The sequence below is a fragment of the Oncorhynchus mykiss genome, chromosome 20 (assembly GCF_057628025.1).
Source record: "Oncorhynchus mykiss isolate SJ-2025 chromosome 20, ASM5762802v1, whole genome shotgun sequence".
Classification (NCBI taxonomy): Eukaryota; Metazoa; Chordata; class Actinopteri; order Salmoniformes; family Salmonidae; genus Oncorhynchus; species Oncorhynchus mykiss.
In genome coordinates, this window is record NC_143041.1 from 46,988,164 (window position 1) to 47,015,842 (window position 27,679).

General features: G+C 41.7%; 1 protein-coding gene and 1 long non-coding RNA gene across 3 annotated transcripts in view; both read left to right on the forward strand.

Annotated features, from left to right (window-relative positions):
* The window catches only part of LOC118942075 (uncharacterized), a 784,985-nt gene that overhangs the window by 694,771 nt on the left and 62,535 nt on the right, over nucleotides 1-27,679 (forward strand). The gene's annotated exons all lie outside the window — the stretch shown is intronic.
* The window catches only part of LOC110499501 (vesicle transport protein SFT2A), a 31,271-nt gene continuing 9,285 nt past the window's right edge, over nucleotides 5,694-27,679 (forward strand). The window contains exons 1-7 of one of the 2 annotated variants that reach the window (XM_090213139.1): nucleotides 5,694-6,392; nucleotides 7,305-7,391; nucleotides 10,404-10,486; nucleotides 16,909-16,990; nucleotides 17,668-17,703; nucleotides 18,144-18,202; nucleotides 24,764-24,793. In XM_090213139.1, the coding sequence (XP_090069265.1) occupies nucleotides 6,327-6,392; nucleotides 7,305-7,391; nucleotides 10,404-10,486; nucleotides 16,909-16,990; nucleotides 17,668-17,703; nucleotides 18,144-18,202; nucleotides 24,764-24,793 (443 nt within the window). In that variant the 5' untranslated portion in view covers nucleotides 5,694-6,326. Of the gene's footprint in view, nucleotides 6,393-7,304; nucleotides 7,392-10,403; nucleotides 10,487-16,908; nucleotides 16,991-17,667; nucleotides 17,704-18,143; nucleotides 18,249-24,763; nucleotides 24,794-27,679 lie in introns of both variants that reach the window. The other variant, XR_016489525.1, reaches the window with a different exon arrangement.

Below are 27,679 nucleotides of genomic sequence, written 5' to 3' on the forward strand. Positions count from 1 at the left end.
GAGCGTGCCCTCCTTGACTCAACACTGAGAATTCAGAGGTGACAACCTGTCGTCAACCATTGTTGTCCTAAGGTGGGTTTTAATCCGTTTTAAAGCTGAGAAGCTTCTCTCGCAAGAAGCACTGCTGACTGGTGTAACAACAGAAATCTTACGAAGTGGAAATAGCTCATGGAAGACCTCTTTAGAAGGTTCCAGAAACACAACAAAGTCTAGGAGAGGAAGGAAGACTAAGGAACATGGGTCTCTATCGGGCATGGAAAGCTATTCTCACATAAATACATATGCCACTAATGATCACTCGTTCTGAGAAAGGTAATGCATTGCATTTACGTGAAGCTTAGCGTCGATAGTTGAGCTGGTGGTGTGAGGCTCTGGTTTGCCCAGTCGAGGTTGCCATTGTCCTTTGTAGATTCTTCCGGGTCGTTGTGGCAGTGAGATGTACAGTTTTCTGCGTTGGTCAATGTTCTTACTAGGACTCACTTCTTTTTGAGTGATCAATAGTCCAGATTTCATACCATTTTACGTGTGGCGAAAGCTCTCACATTTTCTGGCCTGTACAGTTGAAATTAGAATTAGCCCTTTTTAAACATGACTCCTCACTGTATTTGGAACTAAGGCTTTTATTCGAGAGTGGAAAAGGGGTTGGCTCATCATTTCCAACCAATGTCTATTCACTTGGGTGTGGCTATTGACTGGGCACTAGTTACCATAAAAGGAAGCCATCGTTACGTTTGGAGGAAAAATAGGGAGGCTTGCAAGCCGAAGAACACCATCCCAACCGTGAAGCACGGGGGTGGCAGCATCCTGTTGTGGGGGTGCTTTGCTGCAGGAGGGACTGGTGCACTTCACAAAATAGATGTGAGGAACCAAAAGCCCTATGATGCGAGGACATTTATGTGGATATATTGAAGCAACATCACAAGACATCAGTCAGGAAGTTAAAGCTTGGTCGCAAATGGGTCTTCCAAATGGACAATGACCCCAAGCATACTTCCAAAGTTGTGGCAAAATGGCTTAAGGACTGTCAGGACCCGGTTCCCAACCAAGCTTCATGGTTGGGATGGTGTTCTTCGGCTTGCAAGCCTCCCTATTTTTCCTCCAAACATGACGATAGATTCATTTTATGGTAACTAGTGCCCAGTCAAAAGCCACGCCCAAGGAAAATCCACAAAGTGGTAAGAACAGCAGGGGAAAAAAAACAAACCTCAAAAGAATAATCAAAAATAAACAAGAACAAAACCAGAGTACCTCAAGAAAATCCAACTAGAGAAACAAAAGTTCACAGCATTGCTGGGTGATAACATACAAACACAGGGCAAAGAACTGAGGAACACTAAGGGTTTAAATACAATCAAGGGAAATGAGGCACAGGTGCAACTAATAACTAGAACAAGGGAAAAACAAAAGGGTCAAAAAAGCACAATGGGGGCACCTAGTGGCCACATCCTGACAAGGACAACAAAGTCAAGGTATTGGAATGGCCATCAGAAAACTCTGACCTCAATCCCATAGAAAATGTGTGGGCAGAACTGAAAAGGCGTGTGCGAGCAAGGAGGCCTACAAACCTGACTCAGTTACACCAGCTCTGTCAGGAGGAATGGGCCAAAATTCACCCAACTTATTGTGGGAATCTTGTAGAAGGCTACCTGAAACATTTGACCCAAGTTAAACAATTTAAAGGCAATGCTACCAAATACTAATTGAGTGTATGTAAACTTCTGACCCACTGGGAATGTGATGAAAGAAATCAAAGCTGAAATAAATCATTCTCTCTACTATTATTCTGACATTTCACATTCTTAAAATAAAGTGGTGATATTAACTGACCTAGGATTAAATGTCAGGAAAAACTGAGTTGTGAAAAATTGAAAATAAGCCACTACACAACAATAAACAATACATTAACTGCACTATATCGGTGACAAACGGTGCCCACAAACTGTTAGGGCCTACATAAAGCTGTCCCAACACCAGAGTCCCAACAGCAGAGTCCCAACACTTTACCACTGCTACACCTGGCTATCAGCGGAGCCTTGTGTGGCAACGAGAAAGTTAATTCAGCCTTTAAGAAAAAAACATAGCTGATATGGCTGACTTGCTTAAACGTGTGGTTTCTATTGACAATTGAGATGTACAAACTATGGCATAAGGGGACGACAAGCAGATAAGAGGCTATCCGTAATTTTGGTTAAGACATTAATGAGCGAGCTAGGATGGACGTAGTCAATTATACTATTTGTTCTGCACTTTTGTACAGAGACAGAATTTAGAACATGGGTTCTGCCTGTACACCAAGTCAGAACTGTAGGATAACTAAAGCGGGCATATAAGCAGACAATGAAAGCTCTTACAATATTCAATGACTACATTTCTCTAAAACCAGGTTATAGACAACATGTGCACGACCGAGTCAGAACAGTAGGCGAAATTAATAGGTGAAAATAGACCAAATTATTAGGGTGAGGCACGTGGGCTATTAACATCTTACTACACAACATAAACGTAGTATTACTTTCTTAGCTACAGTATACACATCTCGCTGGCATATTACATCATTTATGCAGCAGCCTACAATACATTTTTGGACTCACCTCGTGCTAAACTAAACTCAAATTTTGTCATCAAAGTCTGGCATTCTCTGGATTTATGGTGCTTTCAAGACAACTGGGAACTCTGTGGGGGGGGGGGGGGGGGGGGAGAGAGAGAGAGAAGTTGAATCATGATGACGTCAGTTATCTTTAGGTTGTAGCTCTAGAGAAGCCAGAGTTCCCGATTTTACAAATCCGAGTTAGATGAAAGTTCAAAGCGTATTTTCCCAGCCGTAGCTCATTTTTCCCCGAGTTCCCAGTTATCTTGAACTCACTAAAGTCCGATTTTGCAGTTCCGAGTTAAGTTGTTTTGAGCGAGGCACAAATCATGCTTCATTGACAACATGGCCAATGCTGAATGTAATATCATTTTAAACCTTAATCTTAGATTTGGGACCACACAGCCACTCCACTGAATAGCAGGCTAATGATTGCTTTGCAGTGCTTGCAGTTAGCCACTGATTCCTTTCAAACCACTCATTGTTGAATTTTTAGATTTCCAACTTGTGACAAGCTCTGTGACATCACTCGCAGATGTGTGTAGATCCATTTGTGCCATTCCCCTGCACCTTTTTTTTTTCTCCATTGAGTTTAATAACAAAATGACATGCGTCGTTCAGTGGTGGCTTGTTAGCTCTGACCATGACTTACTTCATGTATGTCTAATAGACCCTTATTCCATACGACGGTGGACTCGGTACAGTATTGTACCACAGTTCAACTTCAAACCATGTTTCATAGAGTATAACAGCTTTGAAACAACGGCAGCACAAGGTAACCTACTGGCTAACTACAGTGAGTTGGATGAAGCTGCATCTTCAGTAGTCTCTCTCTCTCAATTTGTCTCTCTCTCTCTCTCTCTCAATCGGTCTCTCTGTCTCTGTCTCTCTCTGTCTCTCTGTCTCCGTCTCTCTCTCTCTGTCTCTCTCTCTCCCTCTCTCTCTCTCTGTCTCTCTCGCTCTCTCCCTCTCTCTCTCTCTGTCTCTCTCTGTCTCTCTCTCTCTCCCTCTCTCTCTCTCTGTCTCTGTCTCTATTTCTCTCTCTCTGCTTTCTTTGACAGTACATTCTGTCACCACTATAGACCATATCAAAATGTATTGTCAACGCATTGATATCACTTGTAGATACAGTGTAGAATGGTGCAATGACTATCTGTTATGATTAATGAAGTGTTTCCATCGCAGGTTTACATACTGACTTCTCATTTGTCAAAGGCACTTTTTCTCCAGTTCTATAGTGTTTTGTTATTTTTGTGTCGATTTTATATCATCCAATTCTGGTGTTATATTTTGCATGTAGCTTGTAAACTGCTCAGCGTTCAAACTTATTTTTACAAAACAGGAGGATGTGCTGCACTTCAGGTTGATAGTATAGTGAACTGAGCACAGCAGGTAAAATGTTTCAGGCATGTGGGTTTAATGACTTCAACACTGAGTAAATGGCCCTCGAGCTGTGGGTTTAATGACTTCAACACTTAGTAAATGGCCCTCAAGCTGTGGGTTTAATGACTTCAACACTTAGTAAATGGCCCTCAAGCTGTGGGTTTAATGACTTCAACACTTAGTAAATGGCCCTCAAGCTATGGGTTTAATGACTTCAACACTTAGTAAATGGCCCTCGAGCTGTGGGTTTAATGACTTCAACACTTAGTAAATGGCCCTCAAGCTGTGGGTTTAATGACTTCAACACTTAGTAAATGGCCCTCAAGCTGTGGGTTTAATGACTTCAACACTTAGTAAATGGCCCTCAAGCTATGGGTTTAATGACTTCAACACTTAGTAAATGGCCCTTGTGCTGTTTTGTTTAATGATTTCAACACTTAGTAAATGGCCCTCAAGCTGTGGGTTTAATGACTTCAACACTTTGTAAATGGCCCTCAAGCTATGGGTTTAATGACTTCAACACTTAATAATGGCTCTTGTGCTGCTCCATATGGATAAAGCAGTGCTTCCCAAACTCAGTCCAAGGGGTGCATGTTTTGGTGTTTGTCTTAAGTGGTGAGTTGCGCAGTGGTCTAAGGCACTGCGGCTCCAAGAGGTATCACTGCATCCCCTGGTTCGAATCCAGGCTGCATCACAGCTGGCCGTGATTGGGAGTCCCATAGGGTGGCAGACAATTGGCCCAGTGTCGTCTGGTTTTGGCAGTCATTGTAAGAAGAAGAAGTTGTTCTTAACCAATTTGCCTAGTTACATTACATAAAATTACTCAGTTGATAAATTATCAAAGCTTGATTATTTGAATCAGCTTTTTAGTGCTAGGGCAAAAAACAAAATGTGCAGCCCTTGGGGTCCAGAGGACCGAGTTTGGGAAACACTGGATTAGAGGCACATTTTGTGTGAATTCAAGGCTTTTGGATCTCAAGTCTAAACCTCCTGCACCTACTCATTGGGCTGGTGAGTGTTGAGCCAATATCTTCTCTATCTCCAGACGCATCTGGCAGTCGGTCCTCTTTTCTTGGTCATATTAATTGTGGTAGAAAATTCCCATGACATTCTGATTCATAATGTAGCTTGATTGTGGCCATGGAACCTTTGGGCTGGCCAGCATAGTGCTCACCAAAATTATAATGACAAACACCAAAGCCCTACTTTCAGAGTTATACATTTTTGAAACTACTATATCCTATGGGAGCAGCCAGAACATTTTGGATATTGAAGTTGGAAAGGTGTTAAAAAAATATATATATATATATATATGACCTGTTTCCAATCTCACAAATTAGTGAGATTTACTACGAAAAAAAAACAAAATATACCACATTTGTACCCATTGTTGAAATTAGGAGTTGGTGTGTTTTACTGAGCCCAACCCAACTGGAAATGGGCTTTAAGCTTCAAGTTCCAAAATCAAGTAATATCAGACTTTCTCTGCATCATTGATCATCAGCTCCCCTGAGAGGTACATTAAGAAAAGTAGGCCATTTGTCAATTCATGTAGTATCCTCGCCATTATGCCTTTTCTACATTTGTCTTTCAGTAAGCAGGAAAGGAGGTTTTTGTGAATTATGCCCACACCAATAAAAAGGCGTTTTTTTTTTTATTGTATTGGCTGATGTAACCGGATTAAGTTAATGATGATCTGCTCAGACGCCATACTGCGTCCTCCAGCGGGAAAATTCTGAACCCCCCATACAGTGCCCTCCTCCAGCCTTGACAAGATGAAAGGAAATTGGAATTATCAATAAGCACCTAAATGCTTCCATACACCTCTTCCTCTCTGCCTTAACCATAAATGGAAAACACTCTTTTTCGTAGCAAGTTAGGAGAATTTACGCCGAAGGATAGTACAGTTAAAGTAGCAGGTTAGGAGACTGAGGTTAGGGTTAGCGAAAATTCTCTAATAACGTGCTACGAAAATCACTATTCATCGAAGTGGCGTGAAAAAAAAAATATGTCCCGGTCCTGTAACTCTTTCCCTACGGATTTAAACGTCAATTTAAACAGGCAGACGTCAGAATTGGACGTCGCAACGATGCCACTTTCACGTTTCCGATTCACCACTGCCATTCTTGGATCCGTGTAAAATGCAGAGGCCACTTTTCGTGACAGCATATAGACAATAAAACCAAGACTGGTAAGGCTAGCTGCGGTAAAATAAGAACCGGTCTGTTTTGCTGGACGCGCTTCCTGTCAGGTGGTAACACGTAGACACGCCCAATCGGGAAGTCTCCGGAAGTTAGTTAGCTATATCATTTAGCTCCAAACAATATAATACACTTATACATATTTATTGTCAACGATGGACAAGCTTCGTAGTATGATAGGGGGACGAGAAGACAACGAGGAAGCAGGGCTCACGGCGCAGGTAACACAGCATGTTGTTGTACTTTATCTAGGTTTACATTAGCTTGCTAGCTAGCTAACTTGCTAAATGCGAAACATTGGCTTTGACATATGAGTCGAGCGGTGTATTTCCGTGGACGATATCAAAGGCATAATTTTCTTGTTCTTAGTCGCCACGAGTATTTAAACTAACACTATACCTTGTCATAATTGATACACATTATGTTGAGTGTATGTCGACTGTGCTGAAATAGTTTGGTGACTAGGTAGTAGGAGTAAAGCCGCGCATGCGCCGATGCTGCTCAGGTGAAAACTAGAGTTTTGACCTTAGAGATCTTAATGAATTGTGTGGCTTTGACAACTAATAATGTCTTATCGTTAATCCTGTGTATTTGTATGCATCACTGCTCCTTTACATGCTTTCATAAGGAGATGGTGGATCAGATGAGGTAAGGTTTGTGTTGAACACTGGTTTTCGTCCATAAGAAGACCGGCTGTATCTAATTCATTCACTTAGTGATCCACTTAGTTGAAGACGTGCAGACATTGTGTTTATTTCCCCTTACTAGTAATGCACACTTCAAAAACAGTACATTGGTTCAAAAAACAATGCTACTCCACTGATTTACATTAAAACCATGGCTTTCCTTTTCCTGTCTTGTGTTATCCGATGTCTTGAAACAAATATTGATTAGCGCTGGTGTCATAGAAATTAACCTACGACCCTTGTTTGTTTTTTAACTATGTTGTTTTTGTGTAACTGTTTGTGTAATTGGATGTTTTTGTGTGTACAAAAATGGCCCTTTAACTAACTTTATCTCCTTTGCCACTGGTCAGCATGGTAGAACAATCAGTAGGAAGAGAGACCCTGGGTCTGTGCTTTGGGTCGTTGCCCGTCTTGTCTTGTGACATCCTGCCATTGTTCTCTCCTCAGGTTCTGGATGCCTCGACGCTCAGCTACAGCACCCGGGTGAAGTGGTTCGTCATATGCTTCGCGTCAGGCATCCTGTGCTCCATACTGGTGAGATTTCAGTGTTACTGTGAGTCTGTAACGGTGCCCTTTTCCCTAATATAGTGCACCATTTTTGACCTGGCCTGTACTCTATAGACCTGTAGATGGGTTGGTTGTTTAGCAACAAAACTGATGCGTGGGACAAAAGAGACAGGGGTTTGGCTTAGATTATTGATGGTATATTTTTTTTTATTTGTTTAACTAAGCAAATCAGTCAATGACGGCCTAGGAACAGTGGGTTAGCTGCCTTGTTCAGGGGCAGAACGACAGATCTTTAACCTTGTCAGCTCGGGGATTCGATCCATCAACTTTCCGTTTTACTAGTCCAACGCTCTAACCACTAGGCTACCTGCCGCCCCCAATTTAAACTATTTAATTTCTAATGTTTTTATTGAAAACATAAAGTTAGACAATGACTACTTGTCTTTAACAAATACATTGTTACAGTAGTTGACTAGCTAGCTAATTTTTAGCCATATTAGCTTAGACGTGACATCATTCAAAACAAGACATGGCATCAAGAACAAGACTAGCTGGAAGGAGATCACTTACCATTCCCAACATGACAGCGTCTTTGTTATTGTTGCTAGCTATCTGGCCATCCGGAACCATAACAACACACACGGCCTTCTGCCGCTTTGGCACGCATCATTTTGGTGACGACGTCAGCTAACCAGCCTATAGGAGCCAGCCCCCCCCCCCCCCCGTCCATATAACCGCATAAATTCTAATCTAAAAGGCCAAACTGATCAGAGATCAATACTACTCTGAGACTGTTTTACAGGCCCTCCTGGCTTGTCTGTCTGAACCACGGCGCTAGTTTCGTGAGTTTGTGTGTTGTTGACATTTTTTTTTTAGTAAAGCAACTTTGTTCTAGAAAATAGTTATTATTGTTTCACTTTCTGTAATGTTTGGTTGCACACCCCCCCCCCCCTTTCCCTTCCAATGCCCACGGCTGTTTCCGTCCACAAAGCACTTTCTTATCAGATTTTCTTCCTCGTGCACACTACAGTATTCTACTTCTGCCATCCACCTCAACAAACAAGTATCTGTCCACATCATGATACCAGTGATGACTGTACTCTGCAGTAAACCACATCATGATACCAGTGATGACTGTACTCTGCAGTAAACCACATCATAATACCAGTGATGACTGTACTCTACAGTAAACCACATCATGATACCAGTGATGACTGTACTCTACAGTAAACCACAGCATGATACCAGTGATGACTGTACTCTACAGTAAACCACATCATGATACCAGTGATGACTGTACTCTGCAGTAAACCACATAATGATACCAGTGATGACTGTACTCTGCAGTAAACCACATCATGATACCAGTGATGACTGTACTCTACAGTAAACCACAGCATGATACCAGTGATGACTGTACTCTACAGTAAACCACAGCAGTGTCCTCTATCAAGCCATAAGGTTATTCAGCATTTCCTTGTCCAACCAAGTTAACCTGGAGCTTGTTCTAGAGTCCATTTCCACCATTGTTTGGACAGCTGGTTGACGTGAGTTGTTTACCTTTTCTTATTTCTGTGGGTGATCTCACCCCCATGTGAGTAGGTCCATGAGTTCAGTCTCTGTGTCAGAGAAACGAAAGTAAAACCTTACTCACAGTGGACAGTGCTGCCCACACTGTATCTGCAACTTACCCCTCTGTTAGTGTGGTTATGGGCTGGCCTGCCTACAGAACAGTTGTCTCCTCTGTTAGTGTGGTTATGGGCTGGCCTACAGAAGGATTGTACTGATAACAACTCTGGAGACTGATTATTCACACCGTGTTAACAAAACTGGTAACAGCCATTCATAAGAGGCCATATATATATATCTCTATCCCTGTTCTAATATATATATATATTTCCCTTTTGTTCATCATTGATTCTACTAGTTCAGGAATGTTCTAACATGAATCATGTATCTGTATTCACCATTAGTCTTTCATTAGGAGATGGATCAGGTCAGGTTGGTGTTAAACACCATGGGTTAATTCCACAAGAACAGAGCCTTTATCTAATAGCCTGCAGCAGGGCTCTCCAACCCTGTTCCTGGAGAGGTACCCTCCTGTAGGTTTACATCAGGGCTCTCCAACCCTGTTCCTGGAGAGGTACCCTCCTGTAGGTTTACATCAGGGCTCTCCAACCCTGTTCCTGGAGAGGTACCCTCCTGTAGGTTTACATCAGGGCTCTCCAACCCTGTTCCTGGAGAGGTACCCTCCTGTAGGTTTATATCAGGGCTCTCCAACCGTGTTCCTGGAGAGGTACCCTCCTGTAGGTTTATATCAGGGCTCTCCAACCCTGTTCCTGGAGAGGAACCCTCCTGTAGGTTTACATCAGGGCTCTCCAACCCTGTTCCTGGAGAGGTACCCTCCTGTAGGTTTATATCAGGGCTCTCCAACCCTGTTCCTGGAGAGGTACCCTCCTGTAGGTTTATATCAGGGCTCTCCAACCCTGTTCCTGGAGAGGTACCCTCCTGTAGGTTTACATCAGGGCTCTCCAACCCTGTTCCTACAGGAGGGTCCCTCTCCAGGAACAGGGTTGGAGAGCCCTGATATAAACCTACAGGAGGGTCCCTCTCCAGGAACAGGGTTGGAGAGCCCTGGACTATATGATCAACTTTAAAAAAAAATAATTGCTAAATGAGTCAAAGATCCTGTTTTTGTGAACCAGCATGTCCATGTGTAGAAAGTGATATGGTGTTTCACCACTAGGTGGCGATCATGTAACATTGTACGTGTAACATTTCAGGGAACCCTTTTCCTTAGGCCCACAGATCGTTCTTGTTCAAAATAAACAACAAAAGCAATACAAATATTATAATTTTAAATGATTAGACTTCCCTGATATTTACCCAATAGCCTAATTCCAGGTAACATTGATCTAGCGTACCTCTCCTCTTGTCTTCCAGGAGTTTTATAGCCGATCAGACTGCTCATACAAACTGATGGTAGGATGATGCCTAGATGGACGTAGTAATAATTTCATTTTTGTGTGTTTTAACAAGGGCACTGCACTGCTGTTCTTACCCAACGGCACCAAGCTGTTTGCTGTGTTCTACACACTAGGTAACCTTGCTGCACTCTCCAGGTGAGTCTAGTCACTCATTTTGTTCATGGTCTGCTACCAATACCGTTGTTACTACCAGAGCTAGCGACAAAGCTATTTCCAGTACAAGAAATTCAGGAATTAAGCTATACTAAATGCATACTTATTTCATACTTTTTACATTTTTAAAATTACATTACACTTCAATTCTAATTTATTGTGAGGTTATTTCACTGTAAGTTCCCTCCTATCCATTTACAGACACATGGAGTTGTTGGTGTTTTCTAACACCTGTGTGTCGATGTGAATGGTAAATACTACTCCGCTAACGTGATTGATGGGGAGCCTGACCTTTTTTTTGTCCACACTTTACAAATGACCTATCAATTATTGATCTCCTGTCCCCGTCGCTCAGCTTGGAGTGTGCTCAGTAGCAGTCCGTAAAGTAGCTGCCAAAGTCTCATTTCAGTTCATTGTCGAGGGCTGTTCCAAGTCACGGAATTTAGAATTAGAATTCTTTCCCTGTTCTAGAATTAGACTTCTGTCCCTGTTCTAGAATTAGACTTCTGTCCCTGTTCTAGAATTAGACTTCTGTCCCTGTTCTAGAATTATAATTCTGTCCCTGTTCTAGAATTAGAATTCTGTCCCTGTTCTAGAATTAGACTTCTGTTCTAGATTCAGAATTCTTTCCCTGTTCCCAGCGGTTCTATTTCTATGTTTCAGGTGTCAGTAAGACCACTTGGTTTGTCTGTCATACTATGCAGTAGTTGTTTTAAATGTTGAGATAGAACAGAAGCACGGTGGACGGGTTCCCCATTGAGCTTGGTGTAGTAGTCCTGTGTGGTTCAGCAGGTAAGACACTAACAAGCACCAAGGTCATAGGTTCATTTCCCACAGGGATCACACACACACCATTTTTTTTGTCCCCATGCACTCACTGTACTGTAAGTAAGTTGCTTTGGACACAATGTACAGCTGTCTATGATTCATTGTGGTATAGGGTTTCTATGGTTCAGGACGTTTTTGCACAGTTCAGTAATGTCTTTTGATTGAATTCCTGATGATGGAACAGGTCTGTTGGGTTTAGTTCTCTATCTAAGAATCAAGAGCGGCTTGAGCTGTCAGATAAATGCATTACACGTGACTCTCTCCAAGATTTGAGTATGTGTATATATATATATATATATATATATATATATATATATATATATATATATATATATATATATATATATGACTCTAAAAATGGGACCCAATGCCTTGCTTGGCACTCAGCATAAAGGAGATTGATTGGTAGATCGTGTGGTCTACATTTTATCATGAGGTACCCTCTCTCTTTAAGTTTTAGGCCCTAATCTATGGATTTTACATGACTGGCAGGGGTGTAGCCATGGGTGGGCCTTAGATGGCATAGGACCACCCACTTGGCAGCCAGGCACACCCACTGGGGAGCCAGGCCTAGCCAATCAGAAAGAGCCCTTTTGTGAGGAAAAACTCAATTACAGACAGAAATATTCGTCAGGATATTCCTGCAGTCAGCATGCCAATTGCATGCTCCCTCAACTTGAGACATCTGTGGTATTGTGTTGTTGTGACCAAACTGCACATTTTAGAGTGCCTTTTTTCTTGTCCCCAGCACAAGGTGCACCTGTGTAATGATCATGCTGGTTAATCAGCTTATTGATGTGCCACACTTGTCAGGTGGATGGATTGTCTTGGCAAAGGAGAAATGCTCACAAAACAGGGATGTAAACATATTTGTGTTCAAAAGTTGAGAGAAATAAGCTTTTTGTGATTCAACTCATGAAACATGGGACCAACACTTCTTGCCTGGTTCCTCCTCTCTCTCTTTATTTTTTTCTCTCCTTATTTGGGAGTGTTTCCATGGCAGTGTGTTTCTACTTGCTGAAATGAATTTGATTGGTTATCACAGACAGGTGTCGCGTCGTCACAACCTTGTGTGGCTGTCTTTCGACACGCTATCATTTTCCTACCGGACGTTGAACTGTGACATCTCTTTGTGTCGTCCTGTGCTCCCACAGCGAAAGAAAGAAACTGGTTCAGTGTGTCCTAACTCCTGGTTACTGTTCTGAACCACAAACAGTAGTGTCATGTTTACACTGGGCCTTTTCCCCCAAATGGTACCTTATTCCCTATGTAGTGCACTACTTTTGACTAGGGCCCATTGTACACTATGTAGGGAATAGTGTGCCATTTGTAATGCAGACAAGGGCTTTTGTCCACACAGTAACTTGAAGTGCTCAGACCGTCATATTTTAATTTGAGGTCGTATATTCAGGTAGGCAGGTGTATAAGTAACCATGCGAGGTCGTATATTCAGGTAGGCAGGTGTATAAGTAACCATGCGAGGTCGTATATTCAGGTAGGCAGGTGTATAAGTAACCATGCGAGGTCGTATATTCAGGTAGGCAGGTGTGTAAGTAACCATGCGAGGTCGTATATTCAGGTAGGCAGGTGTATAAGTAACCATGCGAGGTCGTATATTCAGGTAGGCAGGTGTATAAGTAACCATGCGAGGTCGTATATTCAGGTAGGCAGGTGTGTAAGTAACCATGCGAGGTCGTATATTCAGGTAGGCAGGTGTGTAAGTAACCATGCGAGGTCGTATATTCAGGTAGGCAGGTGTATAAGTAACCATGCGAGGTCGTATATTCAGGTAGGCAGGTGTATAAGTAACCATGCGAGGTCGTATATTCAGGTAGGCAGGTGTATAAGTAACCATGCGAGGTCGTATATTCAGGTAGGCAGGTGTATAAGTAACCATGCGAGGTCGTATATTCAGGTAGGCAGGTGTGTAAGTAACCATGCGTTTCATGTTGCATAATCAATACCAAGGCCCACCAGCCGGTCCCTATAAAACCATTACACAAATACATGTGTCGTGTCTTTGGCATCATTAAACTGAAGACCTATTTTTCAAATAAATTCTCTGTAATTATTATGTGATTTTAAACAAACCTAATCATGTAAATGTAATTAACTAGGAAGTTGGGCCACCAAGGAAAATATTCAGATTACAAAGTTATAATTTTCCTAATATAACTTTCAGATATTTTAATATCTGATCAATTAGTCTTCTAATTAATGAATTATTCTTTACCTCACGTTAGTCTCATTCCAAACGACGTAAATTGTTGGTTATCTGCACGAACCCAGTCTTCACTATGAGTCATCCATACATCAATTGTCTTAAATCATTTAATTACTAACTAAATAATCAATCACAGAAATGCACACAAACAAACAAGTAAATATGGTTACAAGAAATGATAGGGGAATGTGCCCTGGTGGGGCAAAACCGGCATGGCGGCTTGGTGGACAAAAGGGAAGTGTGGGTCGACTGAGATGAGACACGACAAAGTTGATAATTATAACAATTGAAATGCTAATCCTTTGCACATGAATGCTCAGTCATTCGGGAATAATTGCAATAAAAATATATATATATTTACGCTCAGTGTGTCGTCGTGATCTCTGTTGGAAAGTTTGTTTCTGTTGGAGAGTTTGTCCGCCCTCTCTCTCTCTCTCTCTGCCGTGGTTAGAATGGATAGTTCAGAGTAACATTCAGCGATGTTGTTATAGAATAGATGTTTCGGCGGTTGTCGGGCTTCGCGTTCAATGGTACAGAATTCCTAGCTGCAGACTAGTAATTAATATCAAAGACTTGTTCTTATTCTGTCGGTTCGATAATCTCAGAGTTTAACCACGTGGTACGGTTAAGAATTCAGCAATGGGCTCAAACCTTAGCCCTCTCGTAATTGAGGTAAGCTTGGTCTCTACTTTAACCTTAGCCCGCTCATAATTGAGAGAAGCATGGTCTGAAGATAAATTCCCACGGTGGGAATATTTGGAAGAGCAGAAAGGGGCTGTCCCACGACGCCAGATCAATGTCTGGGCCTATGATTTAGTTCAACTCCAAAGGGAATTGGAGTTTCCTTCATTAAACAGTTTTAAAATCACATTAAATAATTTTTGCATAGTTTCATCTTTACTCATTAATTTTATACAACAATTAGATGCAAGCCTCAAAACTGAGACTCTTGTATAAACAGGGTTATGGTAATGTGGCTGTATTGTGTCTCATGAGTTTCACCAAATTGTACCAAACGGACCAGTTCTTAGCTGGCTACTTCACCGACCGTGTATACTTTCTCCAGAACATTAATATTTTTCAGTTCTCAAGTTCTGTGAGGTTCCTTCCTCTATGAAAACTCACTTGCTCTCTCTATACTGTCTGGCCATGAGGAAGAATCTCCTCCAGGAATGTATGACCTGCCTAACAGAGCCTGGTGTCGGGGGAAGAGAGAGAGGGAGATGGTGCAGAGAGAGGGGGAGGGTGCTCGCTGTACCCAAACAGGGCAACGTCATGACACGTATACAGTTGAAATCAGAAGTTTACATAAACCTTAGCTGAATACATTTAAACTCAGTTTTTCACTATTCCTGACGTTTAATCCTAGTAAAAATTCCCTGTCTTCAGTTAGGATCACCACTTTATTTTAAGTAATTTAAATATCAGAATAATAGTAGAGAGAACAATTTATTTATTTTGTCACATTCCCAGTGGGTCAGACATTTACATACACTCAATTAGTATTTGGTAGCATTGCCTTTTTAAATTGATTAACTTGGGTCAAATGTTTCAGTAGCCTTCCACAAGCTTCCCTCAATAACTTGGGTGAATTTTGGCCCATTCCTCCTGACAGAGCTGGTGTAACGGAGTCAGGTTTGTAGGCCTCCTTGCTCACACATGCCATTTCAGTTCTGCCCACACATTTTCTATAGGATTGAGGTCAGGGTTTTGTGATGGCCACTCCAATACCTTGACTTTGTTGTCCTTAAGCCATTTTGCCACAACTTTGGAAGTATGCTTGGGGTCATTGTCCATTTGGAAGACCCATTTGCGACCAAGCTTTAACTTCCTGACTGATGTCTTGAGATGTTGCTTCAATATATCCACATAATTTTCTTTCCTCATGATGCCATCTATTTTGTGAAGTGCACCAGTCCCTCCTGCAGCAAAGCACCCCCACAACATGACGCTGCCACCCCCCCACTGTTGGGATGGTGTTCTTCAGCTTGCAAGCTTCACCCTTTTTCCTCCAAACATAAACATAACGATGGTCATTATGGCTAAACAGTTCTATTTTTGTTTCATCAGACCAGAGGACATTTCTCCAAAAAGTACAATCTTTGTCCCCATGTGCAGTTGCAAACCGTAGTTTGGCTTTTTTATGACGGTTTTGGAGCAGTGGCTTCTTCCTTGCTGAGCGGCCTTTCAGGTTATGTCGATATAGGACTAGTTTTACAGTCGATATAGATACTTTTGTACCTGTTTCCTCCAGCATCTTCACAAGGTCCTTTGCTGTTGTTCTGGGATTGATTTGCACTTTTCGCACAAAAGTACGTTCAACTCTAGGAGACAGAATGTGTCTAATTCCTGAGCATTATGACAGCTGCGTGGTCCCATGGTGTTTATACTTGCGTACTATTGTTTGTACAGATGAACATGGTACCTTCAGGCATTTTGAAATTGCTCCCAAGGATGAACCAGACTTGTGGAGGTCTACAATTTTTTTCTGAGGTCTTGGCTGATTTCCCCATGATGTCAAGCAAAGAGGCACTGAGTTTGAAGGTAGGCCTTGAAATACATCCACAGGTACACCTCCAATTGACTTAAATGGTGTCAATTAGCCTATCAGAAGCTTCTAAATCCATGACATAATTTTCTGAAATTTTCCAAGTTTTTTTAAAGGCACAGTCAATGTAGTGTATGTAAACTTTTGACCCACTGGAATTGTGAAACAGTGAATTATAAGTGAAATCTGTCTTAATAAACAAATGTTGAAAAAATTACTTGTACCCTTATACCCTGATGAAGACAGCTTGGCTGTCGAAATGTTGGAAATTCAATTTTTGCATCTGAGCTCCTAGAGTGTGTGGCTCTCTTTTTATTTTCAAGGAAAAATGACTTGTGTCATGCACAAAGTAGATGTCCTAACCGACTTGCCAAAACTATTTTTGTGGGGAAAAGCTCATTCTAATTGGCTGGGCCTGGCTCCCCAGGGGCTGGGCCTGGCTCCCCAGTGGCTGGGCCTGGCTCCCCAGTGGCTGGGCCTGGCTCCCCAGTGGCTGGGCCTGGCTCCCCAGGGGCTGGGCCTGGCTCCCCAGGGGCTGGGCCTGGCTCCCCAGGGGCTGGGCCTGGCTCCCCAGGGGCTGGGCCTGGCTCCCCAGGGGCTGGGCCTGGCTCCCCAGTGGCTGGGCCTGGCTCCCCAGTGGCTGGGCCAACCATGTCTACTCCCCTACCCAGTCATCTTTTGATCAGTATGTAGTCGTCTTTCCAACTTTATAAATCAGAGATATTCAAATCCATGTGACATTATTTCTACGATAATTATTTTTTTTTTTTAAACTCTGTGTGTTTTCCCTTCGTGTGTCTACAGCACCTGTTTCCTGATGGGACCTCTGAAGCAGCTGAAGAGAATGTTTGAGCCCACCAGACTGATAGCCACCTGTGTTATGCTGGTAACTACCTACTGTACTCTAACGTCCTAGTCAACTAATGTAAATTAAACAACCAGGAGAATGTTTGAGCCCACCAGACTGATAGCCACCTGTGTTATGCTGGTAACTCGCTACTGTACTCTAAAGTCTTAGTCAACTAATGTAAATTAAACAACCAAGATAATTAAATACATTATAATAATAATATTAAATATGAATACCTACTGTACTCTATGTATCGTAAACAATTAGACTTTATTTGACATGGTAAAAATACATAATACACACACACACAAGTGTAATGTCCTAGTCAACTAAAGTAAGTTAAACAACCACATATATCACAATCATTGCAAGTAATCCCATAACTGAGGGATGTGGCTGGATCGATGTTGCTAAGCGCTAGGCATTTCTTAAGTTAGTCAATATTTGTCAAAAATGAATTGATAAACATTATTTTAAATGACACAACAACAATGTGTCTGTTAAATATTACATTGCATCTTTTTTTGGGGGGGGGGCGGCGTTTTCACTAAAGCGGATTTCAATCTTTTAAAGTTAATCTGCCTTTAGGGCACAACGCTGAGTGGTAATCTGAAGTAAATCCCTCCACAGAAGATTAATCAGATAATTCATTAATTGAATCAATATTTTTTTTAAAGTTGTTTTAATTTATTTTTTCTTCTTTCTGCCTCCAGCTCTGTCTCATTTTGACTCTTTGTGCAGTTTTCTGGGTAAGTATCTGAAAGCCTCTGAAACAGTAGCCTACATCGTGCGTGACCTTATGGCAGCGTTTCCCAAACTCATTTTTAGGGGTCCCCACTGGGGGGGCAGAAATGTGTGTGTGTGTATATATATATATTATTTGTTGTTGCCGTAGCACTACACAGCTGATCCAAATCAAATTGTATTTGTCACATACACGTGGTTAACAGATGTTAATGCAGTGTAGCGTAGTGTAGCGAAATGCTTGTAAATTAAAGCTTGACGATTAATTGATTTATTTAAATCATCTGTGTAGTACTACCCCCCCCACCCTCCCAAAATGTGCACTCCTTGGGAACCCCAGGACTGAGTTGGGGGGGGGGGGGGACACACTGGCCTAATGCGCTATAACAAATTTACAACACCGCTGTCTGAGAATGGACACTACAGTTCTCTCTGTTCTCTGTAGTGGGGAAAGAAGGGGTTGGCCATCATCTTCTGCATTCTACAGTTCTTGGCTATGACATGGTAGGTAACACTCCACTTACATTCTACAGTTCTTGGCTATGACATGGTAGGTAAACACTCCACTTACTGTGCAATTTAGGCCTAGATTCAATCCGTGTATGTCGTCTCAATCGGACGTTACGAATTGCGGATGTATATTTGTTGTTGTTGTTGCTCGTATTACTATCCTTCTACCTTCCTAAAATACCTCCTATTTTGTGACGACTGATGAGTCATCTCCTTCAGTGTCAAACTAGGCTTGAAACAGTGTTGACAGTCATTGATCTACAAGTCATTTTGCATGCCTAACTAACAGCCCCAGGGAATAGCAGTCATTTTGCATGACGAACAGCCCCAGGGAATATCAGTCCTTTTGAATGCCTAACTAACAGCCCCAGGGAATATCAGTCCTTTTGCATGCCTAACTAACAGCCCCAGGGAGTATCAGTCATTTTGCATGCCTAACTAACAACCCCAGGGAATATCAGTCATTTTGCATGCCTAACTAACAACCCCAGGGAATATCAGTCATTTTGCATGCCTAACTAACAACCCCAGGGAATATCAGTCATTTTGCATGCCTAACTAACAACCCCAGGGAATATCAGTCATTTTGCATGCCTAACAACCCCAGGGAGTATCAGGAGCCTCGTGACAGTCTGTAGATGTGCCCAGCTTTGCGCGCTGACCAACACGAGCTAGGCACCCTGTTCCTGATCTTCACACTGATCTGCGCTTGACATTCAGCAGCATTCAAATTCTACAATTGGCTTACGTGATATTAGGCTTTATTAGTTGGGTGACAACCTATGTAATTTGCTATGTTTAAAAAAAACTTTAAAAAAAAATATTATTATTATTTTTTTTTTTTAAATATATGCGCTGTTGAAAATGGTGTTTTACTGGAATGAAAGTAAGCAAAAGGAGACTACTCATCTGGATATAACCTGCCTGCTGAAAGAGGGCTTACAATATATATATATTTGTTTGTTCACCATCATCAGCAATGGTTTTGCTTTAAAACAATCCGTGTACAGTATATGGTCATTTTAAATAAACAGGCTTTAACTTGATCACTTCATAACGAGGAATCACTTCTGCGAGACTCACTGTATGGCCAAAGTGGGAGGGGGGGAAAAACTAGAAGCGTTTTTTATGGATGTACTGACAAAGATGCTTGTCTCTACGCCCTAACAATGGCAGTCGTTGTCCACAAAGCGGCACGGAGGGCTCTCAACAATCCTTCTCTTTGGGTTGGTGGCTACATCTCATTTATTGGAATATTTAAAAGATATATATATATATATATATTTATATTTGTTGAGGATTGTCGACATCATCAACCACCTGTATTCAATGGAGCGAGATGCTTTACCTCTACCCAATGAATACCTCTACCCAATGAATACCTCTACCCAATGAATACCTCTACCCAATGAATACCTCTACCCAATGAATACCTCTACCCAATGAATACCTCTACCCAATGAATACCTCTACCCAATGAATACCTCTACCCAATGAATACCTCTACCCAATGAATACCTCTACCCAATGAATACCTCTACCCAATGAATACCTCTACCCATGAATATCTATAGCCATCTCGAGACAAATCCAAAATCCAGTTTTTGTTGAAGTTGACCGGGGTGTCATGTGTCCTACTTATATCCGTATACTCGTAATAACCTAAGCATTCAGAATCTTCGATTTATAAACCTCACGTAGGAAATAAGCCACTCCTCTTTTTTCATTTTTTTTTGGGACCAGATTGGACACTCATTGACCTCCTATATAAAAAAACGCTTGGCTTGGTGAGCAAAAGAAACAACCCCACCTGCTGGGGAAGACCTCGCTACTCTTCCTCTCTGTTAAAAATGGTCAAAACCATTCGATTCTGAGATGGGGATTAATGTGCTTCATTTTAAGAAGTTATTTGGCCGGCTTTAGTTGTGATACAAACCTTATCAAAACATACAGGCATATGGACTAGGCTACATGAGGTGTGCATCTATGATTTACCATACTGGACACAAGCTGGGCATCATTCACAGGTGATGATATTTCATTACACAAATGACAGGCTACTATTGTCACCAATCAGACTATTCTTGATTTAATGTTGTCTTTGAATTTTTATAATTTATTATAACCAGCCCAAGGGCACAACGGCCACAAAAGGCATGGCTCTTTTGTTTGGGGGGGGGGGGTGTTTACGGCCACATAAAGGGGATGCTGCCTTAGTACATTTGCATGATATCATAACATCACCACACACCTGTATTCTATTAGTCCCTTACCACCTGACTGCCCTAGAGACCACCTGACTGCCCTAGAGACCACCTGACTGCCCTAGAGACCACCTGACTGCCCTGGAGACCACCTGACTGCCCTAGAGACCACCTGACTGCCCTGGAGACCACCTGACTGCCCTGGAGACCACCTGACTGCCCTGGAGACCACCTGGCTGCCCTGGAGACCACCTGGCTGCCCTGGATACCACCTGGCTGCCCTGGATACCACCTGGCTGCCCTGGATACCACCTGGCTGCCCTGGATACCACCTGGCTGCCCTGGATCGTTGACTGTTATCCTTTTTTGAGTTGAGCTCAGCCACTACAAAGTAGAACACCAGCTGTTACTGTCTTATTTCTCTAACTCCGCCTACATCCTACAGTTTCGACGATTTTATGTACAATTTGGCCATCGTAAGAATGGTTTTTTGTTGTTTTGTTTACAGATCAAAATAATTATTTTATAGATGAAACAATGTTATTATAGTATATGCTGTGATAGTCTTATCAGGAGGAGATGGGGATAGATGGACAGAGCTCTTATACTTCATTAGATGTATGGTCTTCTCAATACTACTCTGATTAGAATGTCGTTGTATAGTCTCTCAGCTGGACAGACACTCGCTGTGTTGTATAGTCTGTCAGCTGGACGGACACTCGCTGTGTTGTATAGTCTGTCAGCTGGACGGACACTCGCTGTGTTGTATAGTCTGTCAGCTGGACGGGCACTCGCTGTGTTGTATAGTCTGTCAGCTGGACGGACACTCGCTGTGTTGTATAGTCTGTCAGCTGGACGGACACTCGCTGTGTTGTATAGTCTGTCAGCTGGACGGACACTCGCTGTGTTGTATAGTCTGTCAGCTGGACGGACACTCGCTGTGTTGTATAGTCTGTCAGCTGGACGGACACTCGCTGTGTTGTATCGTCTCTCAGCTGGACGGACACTCGCTGTGTTGTATCGTCTCTCAGCTGGACGGACACTCGCTGTGTTGTATTGTCTGTCAGCTGGACACTCGCTGTGTTGTATAGTCTCTCAGCTGGACAGACACTCGCTGTGAGACCCCTAAGACAGCGCTACAGGGAGACAGGACAGACAGCTGATCGTCCTCGCATTGGCAGACCACGTGTAGCAACACCTGCACAGGATTGGTACAACCGAACATCACACCTGCGGGACAGGTACAGGATGGCAACAACAACTGCCCGAGTTACACCAGGAACGCACAATCCCTCCATCAGTGCTCAGACAGTCCGCAATAGGCTGAGAGAGGCTGGACTGAGGGCTTGTAGGCCTGTTGTAAGGCAGGTCCTCACCAGACATCACTGGCAACAAAGTCGCCTATGGGCACAAACCCACCGTCGCTGGACCAGACAGGATTGGCAAAAAAGTGCTCTTCACTGACGAGACGCGGTTTTGTCTCACCTGGGGTGATGATCGGATTCGCGTTTATGGTCGATGGAATAAGCGTTACACCGAGGCCTGTACTCTGGAGCGGGATCGATTTGGAGGTGGAGGGTCTGTCATGGTCTGGGGCGGTGTGTCACAGCATCATCGGACTTAGCTTGTTGTCATTGCAGGCAATCTCAACTGTCCACGTTACAGGGAAGACATCATCATCCCTCGTGGTACCCTTCTTGCAGGCTCATCCTGACATGACCCTCCAGCATGACAATGCCACCAGCCATACTGCACCTTCTGTGCGTGATTTCCTGCAGACAGGAATGTCAGTGTTCTGCCATGGCCAGCGAAGAGCCCGGATCTCAATCCCATTGAGCACGTCTGGGACCTGTTGGATCGGAGGGTGAGGACTAGGGCCATTCCCCCCTGAAATGTCTGGGAACTTGAAGGTGTCTCGGTGGAAGAGTGGGGTAACATCTTACAGCAAGAACTGTCAAATCTGGTGCAGTCCATGAGGAGGAGATGCACTGCAGTACTTAATGCAGCTGGTGGCCACACCAGATACTGACTGTTACTTTTGATTTTGACCCCCCTTTGTTCAGGGACAAAAAAATCAAAATAACTTCACAGATCTTCGTTTAAACACTGTTTCCCATGCTTGTTCAATGAACCATAAACAATTGATGAACATGCACCTGTGGAACGGTCGTTAAGACACTAACAGCTTACATCGTTTTAACACTGTTAGTCACACGTCTGTGGAACTTGTTCAGTTTATGTCTCAGTTGTTGAATCTTGTCATGTTCATATAAATATTTACACATGTTAAGTTTGCTGAAAATAAACGCAGTTGACATTGAGAGGACATTTCTTTTTGTTTTTGCTGAGTTTATATGGATATAATATTTATATTGACTCCACCTATTTTTATCTATGTCACGGGAAAGACTGCCATTTATGGAAGATTAATTTTCTAACATTTTCATGCCGATTTTTACATTCCTCTCGTCATGCTTCACAACATAATCTGTATAATACTGATCACACCTCTGGATAAATGTAGCGATGACGTTAACATGGATTATTACAGACTAACTCAATCGATCTCCAGATTGACTTGCTGGTCTCGGGAGCCGCAGCACGTTGTTAAGTCTTTATCCTACCTCGGGTATCCTCACTTGCACTCCATGAGCCTAGGCCTATAATATAGGTTACCTGATACTATACCTGTATATTATAATATAGGTTACCTGATAGTATACCTGTATAATATATTATACCTGTATATTATAATATAGTATACCTGTATAATATATTATACCTGTATATTATAATATAGGCTACCTGATACTATACCTGTATATTATAATATAGGTTACCTGATACTATACCTGTATATTATAATATAGGTTACCTGATACTATACCTGTATATTATAATATAGGTTACCTGATACTATACCTGTATATTATAATATAGGTTACCTGATACTATACCTGTATATTATAATATAGGTTACCTGATACTATACCTGTATATTATAATATAGGTTACCTGATACTATACCTGTATATTATAATATAGGTTACCTGATAGTATACCTACCTGTATGTTATAATATAGGCTACCTGATACTATACCTGTATATTATAATATAGGTTACCTGATACTATACCTGTATATTATAATATAGGCTACCTGATAGTATACCTACCTGTATATTATAATATAGGTTACCTGATACTATACCTGTATATTATAATATAGGTTACCTGATAGTATACCTACCTGTATATTATAATATAGGTTACCTGATACTATACCTGTATATTATAATATAGGTTACCTGATAGTATACCTGTATATTATAATATAGGTTACCTGATACTATACCTGTATATTATAATATAGGTTACCTGATAGTATACCTACCTGTATGTTATAATATAGGTTACCTGATACTATACCTGTATATTATAATATAGGTTACCTGATAGTATACCTGTATATTATAATATAGGTTACCTGATAGTATACCTACCTGTATGTTATAATATAGGTTACCTGATACTATACCTGTATATTATAATATAGGTTACCTGATACTATACCTGTATATTATAATATAGGTTACCTGATACTATACCTGTATATTATAATATAGGTTACCTGATAGTATACCTACCTGTATGTTATAATATAGGCTACCTGATAGTATACCTGTATAATATAGTATACCTGTATATTATAATATATTATACCTGTATATTATAATATAGGTTACCTGATACTATACCTGTATATTATAATATAGGTTACCTGATAGTATACCTGTATATTATAATATAGGTTACCTGATAGTATACCTGTATAATATATTATACCTGTATATTATAATATAGGTTACCTGATAGTATACCTGTATAATATATTATACCTGTATATTATAATATAGGTTACCTGATAGTATACCTGTATAATATATTATACCTTTATATTATAATATAGGTTACCTGATAGTATACCTGTATAATATAGTATACCTGTATATTATAATATATTATACCTGATAGTATACCTGTATAATATAGTATACCTGTATATTATAATATATTATACCTGTATATTATAATATAGGTTACCTGATAGTATACCTGTATATTATAATATAGGCTACCTGATACTATACCTGTATATTATAATATAGGCTACCTGATACTATACCTGTATGTTATAATATACGCTACCTGATACTATACCTGTATATTATGATATAGGTTACCTGATAATGTACCTGTATAATATTACGCTACCTGATAATGTACTATACTTGGATGGTTCACCTGTATGGTGTTTATACTCAGTCTGTTTTTCTTGTTTTCTCTTTCAGGTACAGCATCTCTTACATTCCATTTGCCAGGTAAGAGGATTGTTTCAAACTACAGGACATTAACCCTTTTGTGGATCCAGTTAGTCTAACCAACGTAACCTAATAAGTCTAACTTAACCTAATGAGTCTAACCAACGTAACCTAATGAGTCTAACTTAACCTAATGAGTCTAACCAACTCAACCTAATGAGTCTAACCAACTCAACCTAATGAGTCTAACCAACTCAACCTAATGAGTCTAACCAACTCAACCTAATGAGTCTATCCAACTCAACCTAATGAGTCTATCTGGTGTGATTTGTGGAACCCAGGGCCTTGACTGCCACCACCCTGTGCCCTATGGGCTAGGTTTGGATCAATGGTGGGGGGGGTTGTAACTTCACAACATTGGTATGTGTGTATATAACAAAGTATATAACTGTAATAATCACATTTTGTTTATTAGTGTCTTACTTCACAGGTAGAAGAGCAACTTAACGTTCAGTGTCCCTTTATTCCTCCGTCTGATCACACTGTCTGTTGGTGTGATTTCAGTCATAAGTACATAAGGTGCACCCAGGCCTCTAATTTATAGCAAGTGGTGCTCCTAAGTTAAAAAAAATAAATACAAATAAGTTAGGAGCACCACATGAGGTTAAGATTGTATAAATTGACTGATATACAGCCTGTATTGGGGCCCATATGAATTCTAGCTGCTTTTGAAGCACATGGTATGCCCGAGAAACTGAAATGTAACACTGAAGACATTTTTTAGTTGATTATAAAAGCTGTCATAGATATTAGGTTTCTACATTGTGTAAAAGCACTATTTTTCCTATTGAGATGCATTACATTGAACATTGTAACACTGTAAAAAAAAAAAAAAATCCGGTTTGTGACGATGTCGTGCAAGAGATCTGTGGTTCGTTCATTCGTGTGATCGTCGACTTCCTGAAGGAGATTCCCCCTGTCCTTTCCTTCTCTGCTTCCAGACGTGTGAATATAGTGGTAAAAGTTACCAGTTTGTTAACATCAAAATAACAAGTCGTTTTAGAACGGCCCACGGCAATGTTTATGAATGTCAAATCTGGTTCCTGGCTGATCCGCTATTGGAAGAAAAAAAATGTACTATGGGTCAGATCTATAGAAGGAAGTCGTTGTAGTAATGGTGAGCCTGTACTAAGGGAAGGAAGTCACTCTAGTAATGGTGAGCCTGTGCTAAGGGAAGGAAGTCGCTGTATTAATGGTGAGCCTGTACTAAGGGAGGAGGTCGTTGTAGTAATGGTGAGCCTGTACTAAGGGAGGAAGTCTCTGTAGTAATGGTGAGCCTGTACTAAGGGAGGAAGTCTCTGTAGTAATGGTGAGCCTGTACTAAGGGAGGAAGTCTCTGTAGTAATGGTGAGCCTGTGCTAAGGGAAGGAAGTCGCTGTAGTAATGGTGAGCCTGTGCTATGGGTCAGATCTATAGAAGGAAGTTGTTGTAGTAATGGTGAGCCTGTACTAAGGGAAGGAGGTCGTTGTAGTAATGGTGAGCCTGTACTAAGGGAAGGAAGTCGTTGTAGTAATGGTGAGCCTGTACTAAGGGAAGGAAACCGCTGTAGTAATGGTCCAACCAATGGCGCTATTGAATCTGCACTCACTACTTTCTCCAGGACACCGGGTAAACAACGGTACAACGACGCTTTATCAGTACTAGATTTGTTTTGGCTCACAGGGCTCCAAAAATAAAACTAATGGTCGCACAGCAAAATATTTTGATGCGACCACATTGGTCGCACTTTAGAGCCCTGGGTTCTATGTTCTAGTGTGTGTGTGTGTGTGTGTGAGATTTCAGTTGGCACGTTCTTTAGTTGACACAAACCTCATGGACAAGGTTAAAGGTCAACTGCCCCTTAAGCCGTTTAAAAACAGAAGTTGGTTCATTGTGGCATCGATATGAGTCAGAAACATTTTTCTTCTAGTGTCAAAATTGACTACAAAGTGTAAATAGGATAAGTTGGTCATGAAGTGTGTTTGTCATGACTTACTGGGAGGGTATGGCTTACCAGCATGCCCAGTAATACGAGAGAAGCAGCTGTGCATGCTCTATCCAATCAGAGCAGTCCGAACCTCCAGACAGAACTGCCCATTTTACGCAGACAGACCTACCCATTTTACACAGCGCTTCAGACTTGTTCATGCTTGGCCCTAAGCCCTTAATGGAGAGACCACTTGCTGATGTGTTTGATACTGTCAATCACTCTAGTCTGCCACTTTTTGGGGGGCAAAAATTAAAATGACGATGATCGGAGAGCGCTTGTATCCCAACTGCAACTTGTCAATATTCCATAAAGCCATTCAGGAGCATCTTGTGTCCCTCCTGAGACCTGAGTAGTAACATAACTCCAGATGAAACACTGCCAGACACACACATACTGGTAATAGTTAGAAAGTTGTAAACAACAAAACGGCACTGAACCCTCCCCTTTTAAATGTTTTATTTATTTAACTAGGCAAGTTGGTTAAGAACAAACTCTTATTTTCAATGACGGCCCTAGGAGCAGTGGGTTAACTGCCTGTTCAGGGGCAGAACGACAGATGTGTACCTTGTCAGCTCGGGGATTTGAACTTGTAACTAGTCCAATGCTCTAACCACTAGGCTACCTGACGACGCTGGACCAACTGTGCACCGCCCTATGGGGCTCCCGGTCTGGTTATGATACAGCCTGGGAACGAACCCTGGTCTGTAGTGACGCCTCAAGCATTGCGATGTGGTGTCATAAACCACTGCGCCACTAGGGGGGGGGGGGGGGGCCTTGCTGCTAAGCATTTCTTAATGTTCATTCAGTTTCTAAACCCAGAGCTGCAGTTTGGCGCCAGACAACCGATAGTCACGACGACGTGTTTCTACGCGTACGCTTAGCTAGCCAACGTCGCCATGACATCGCCTACAAGAGTG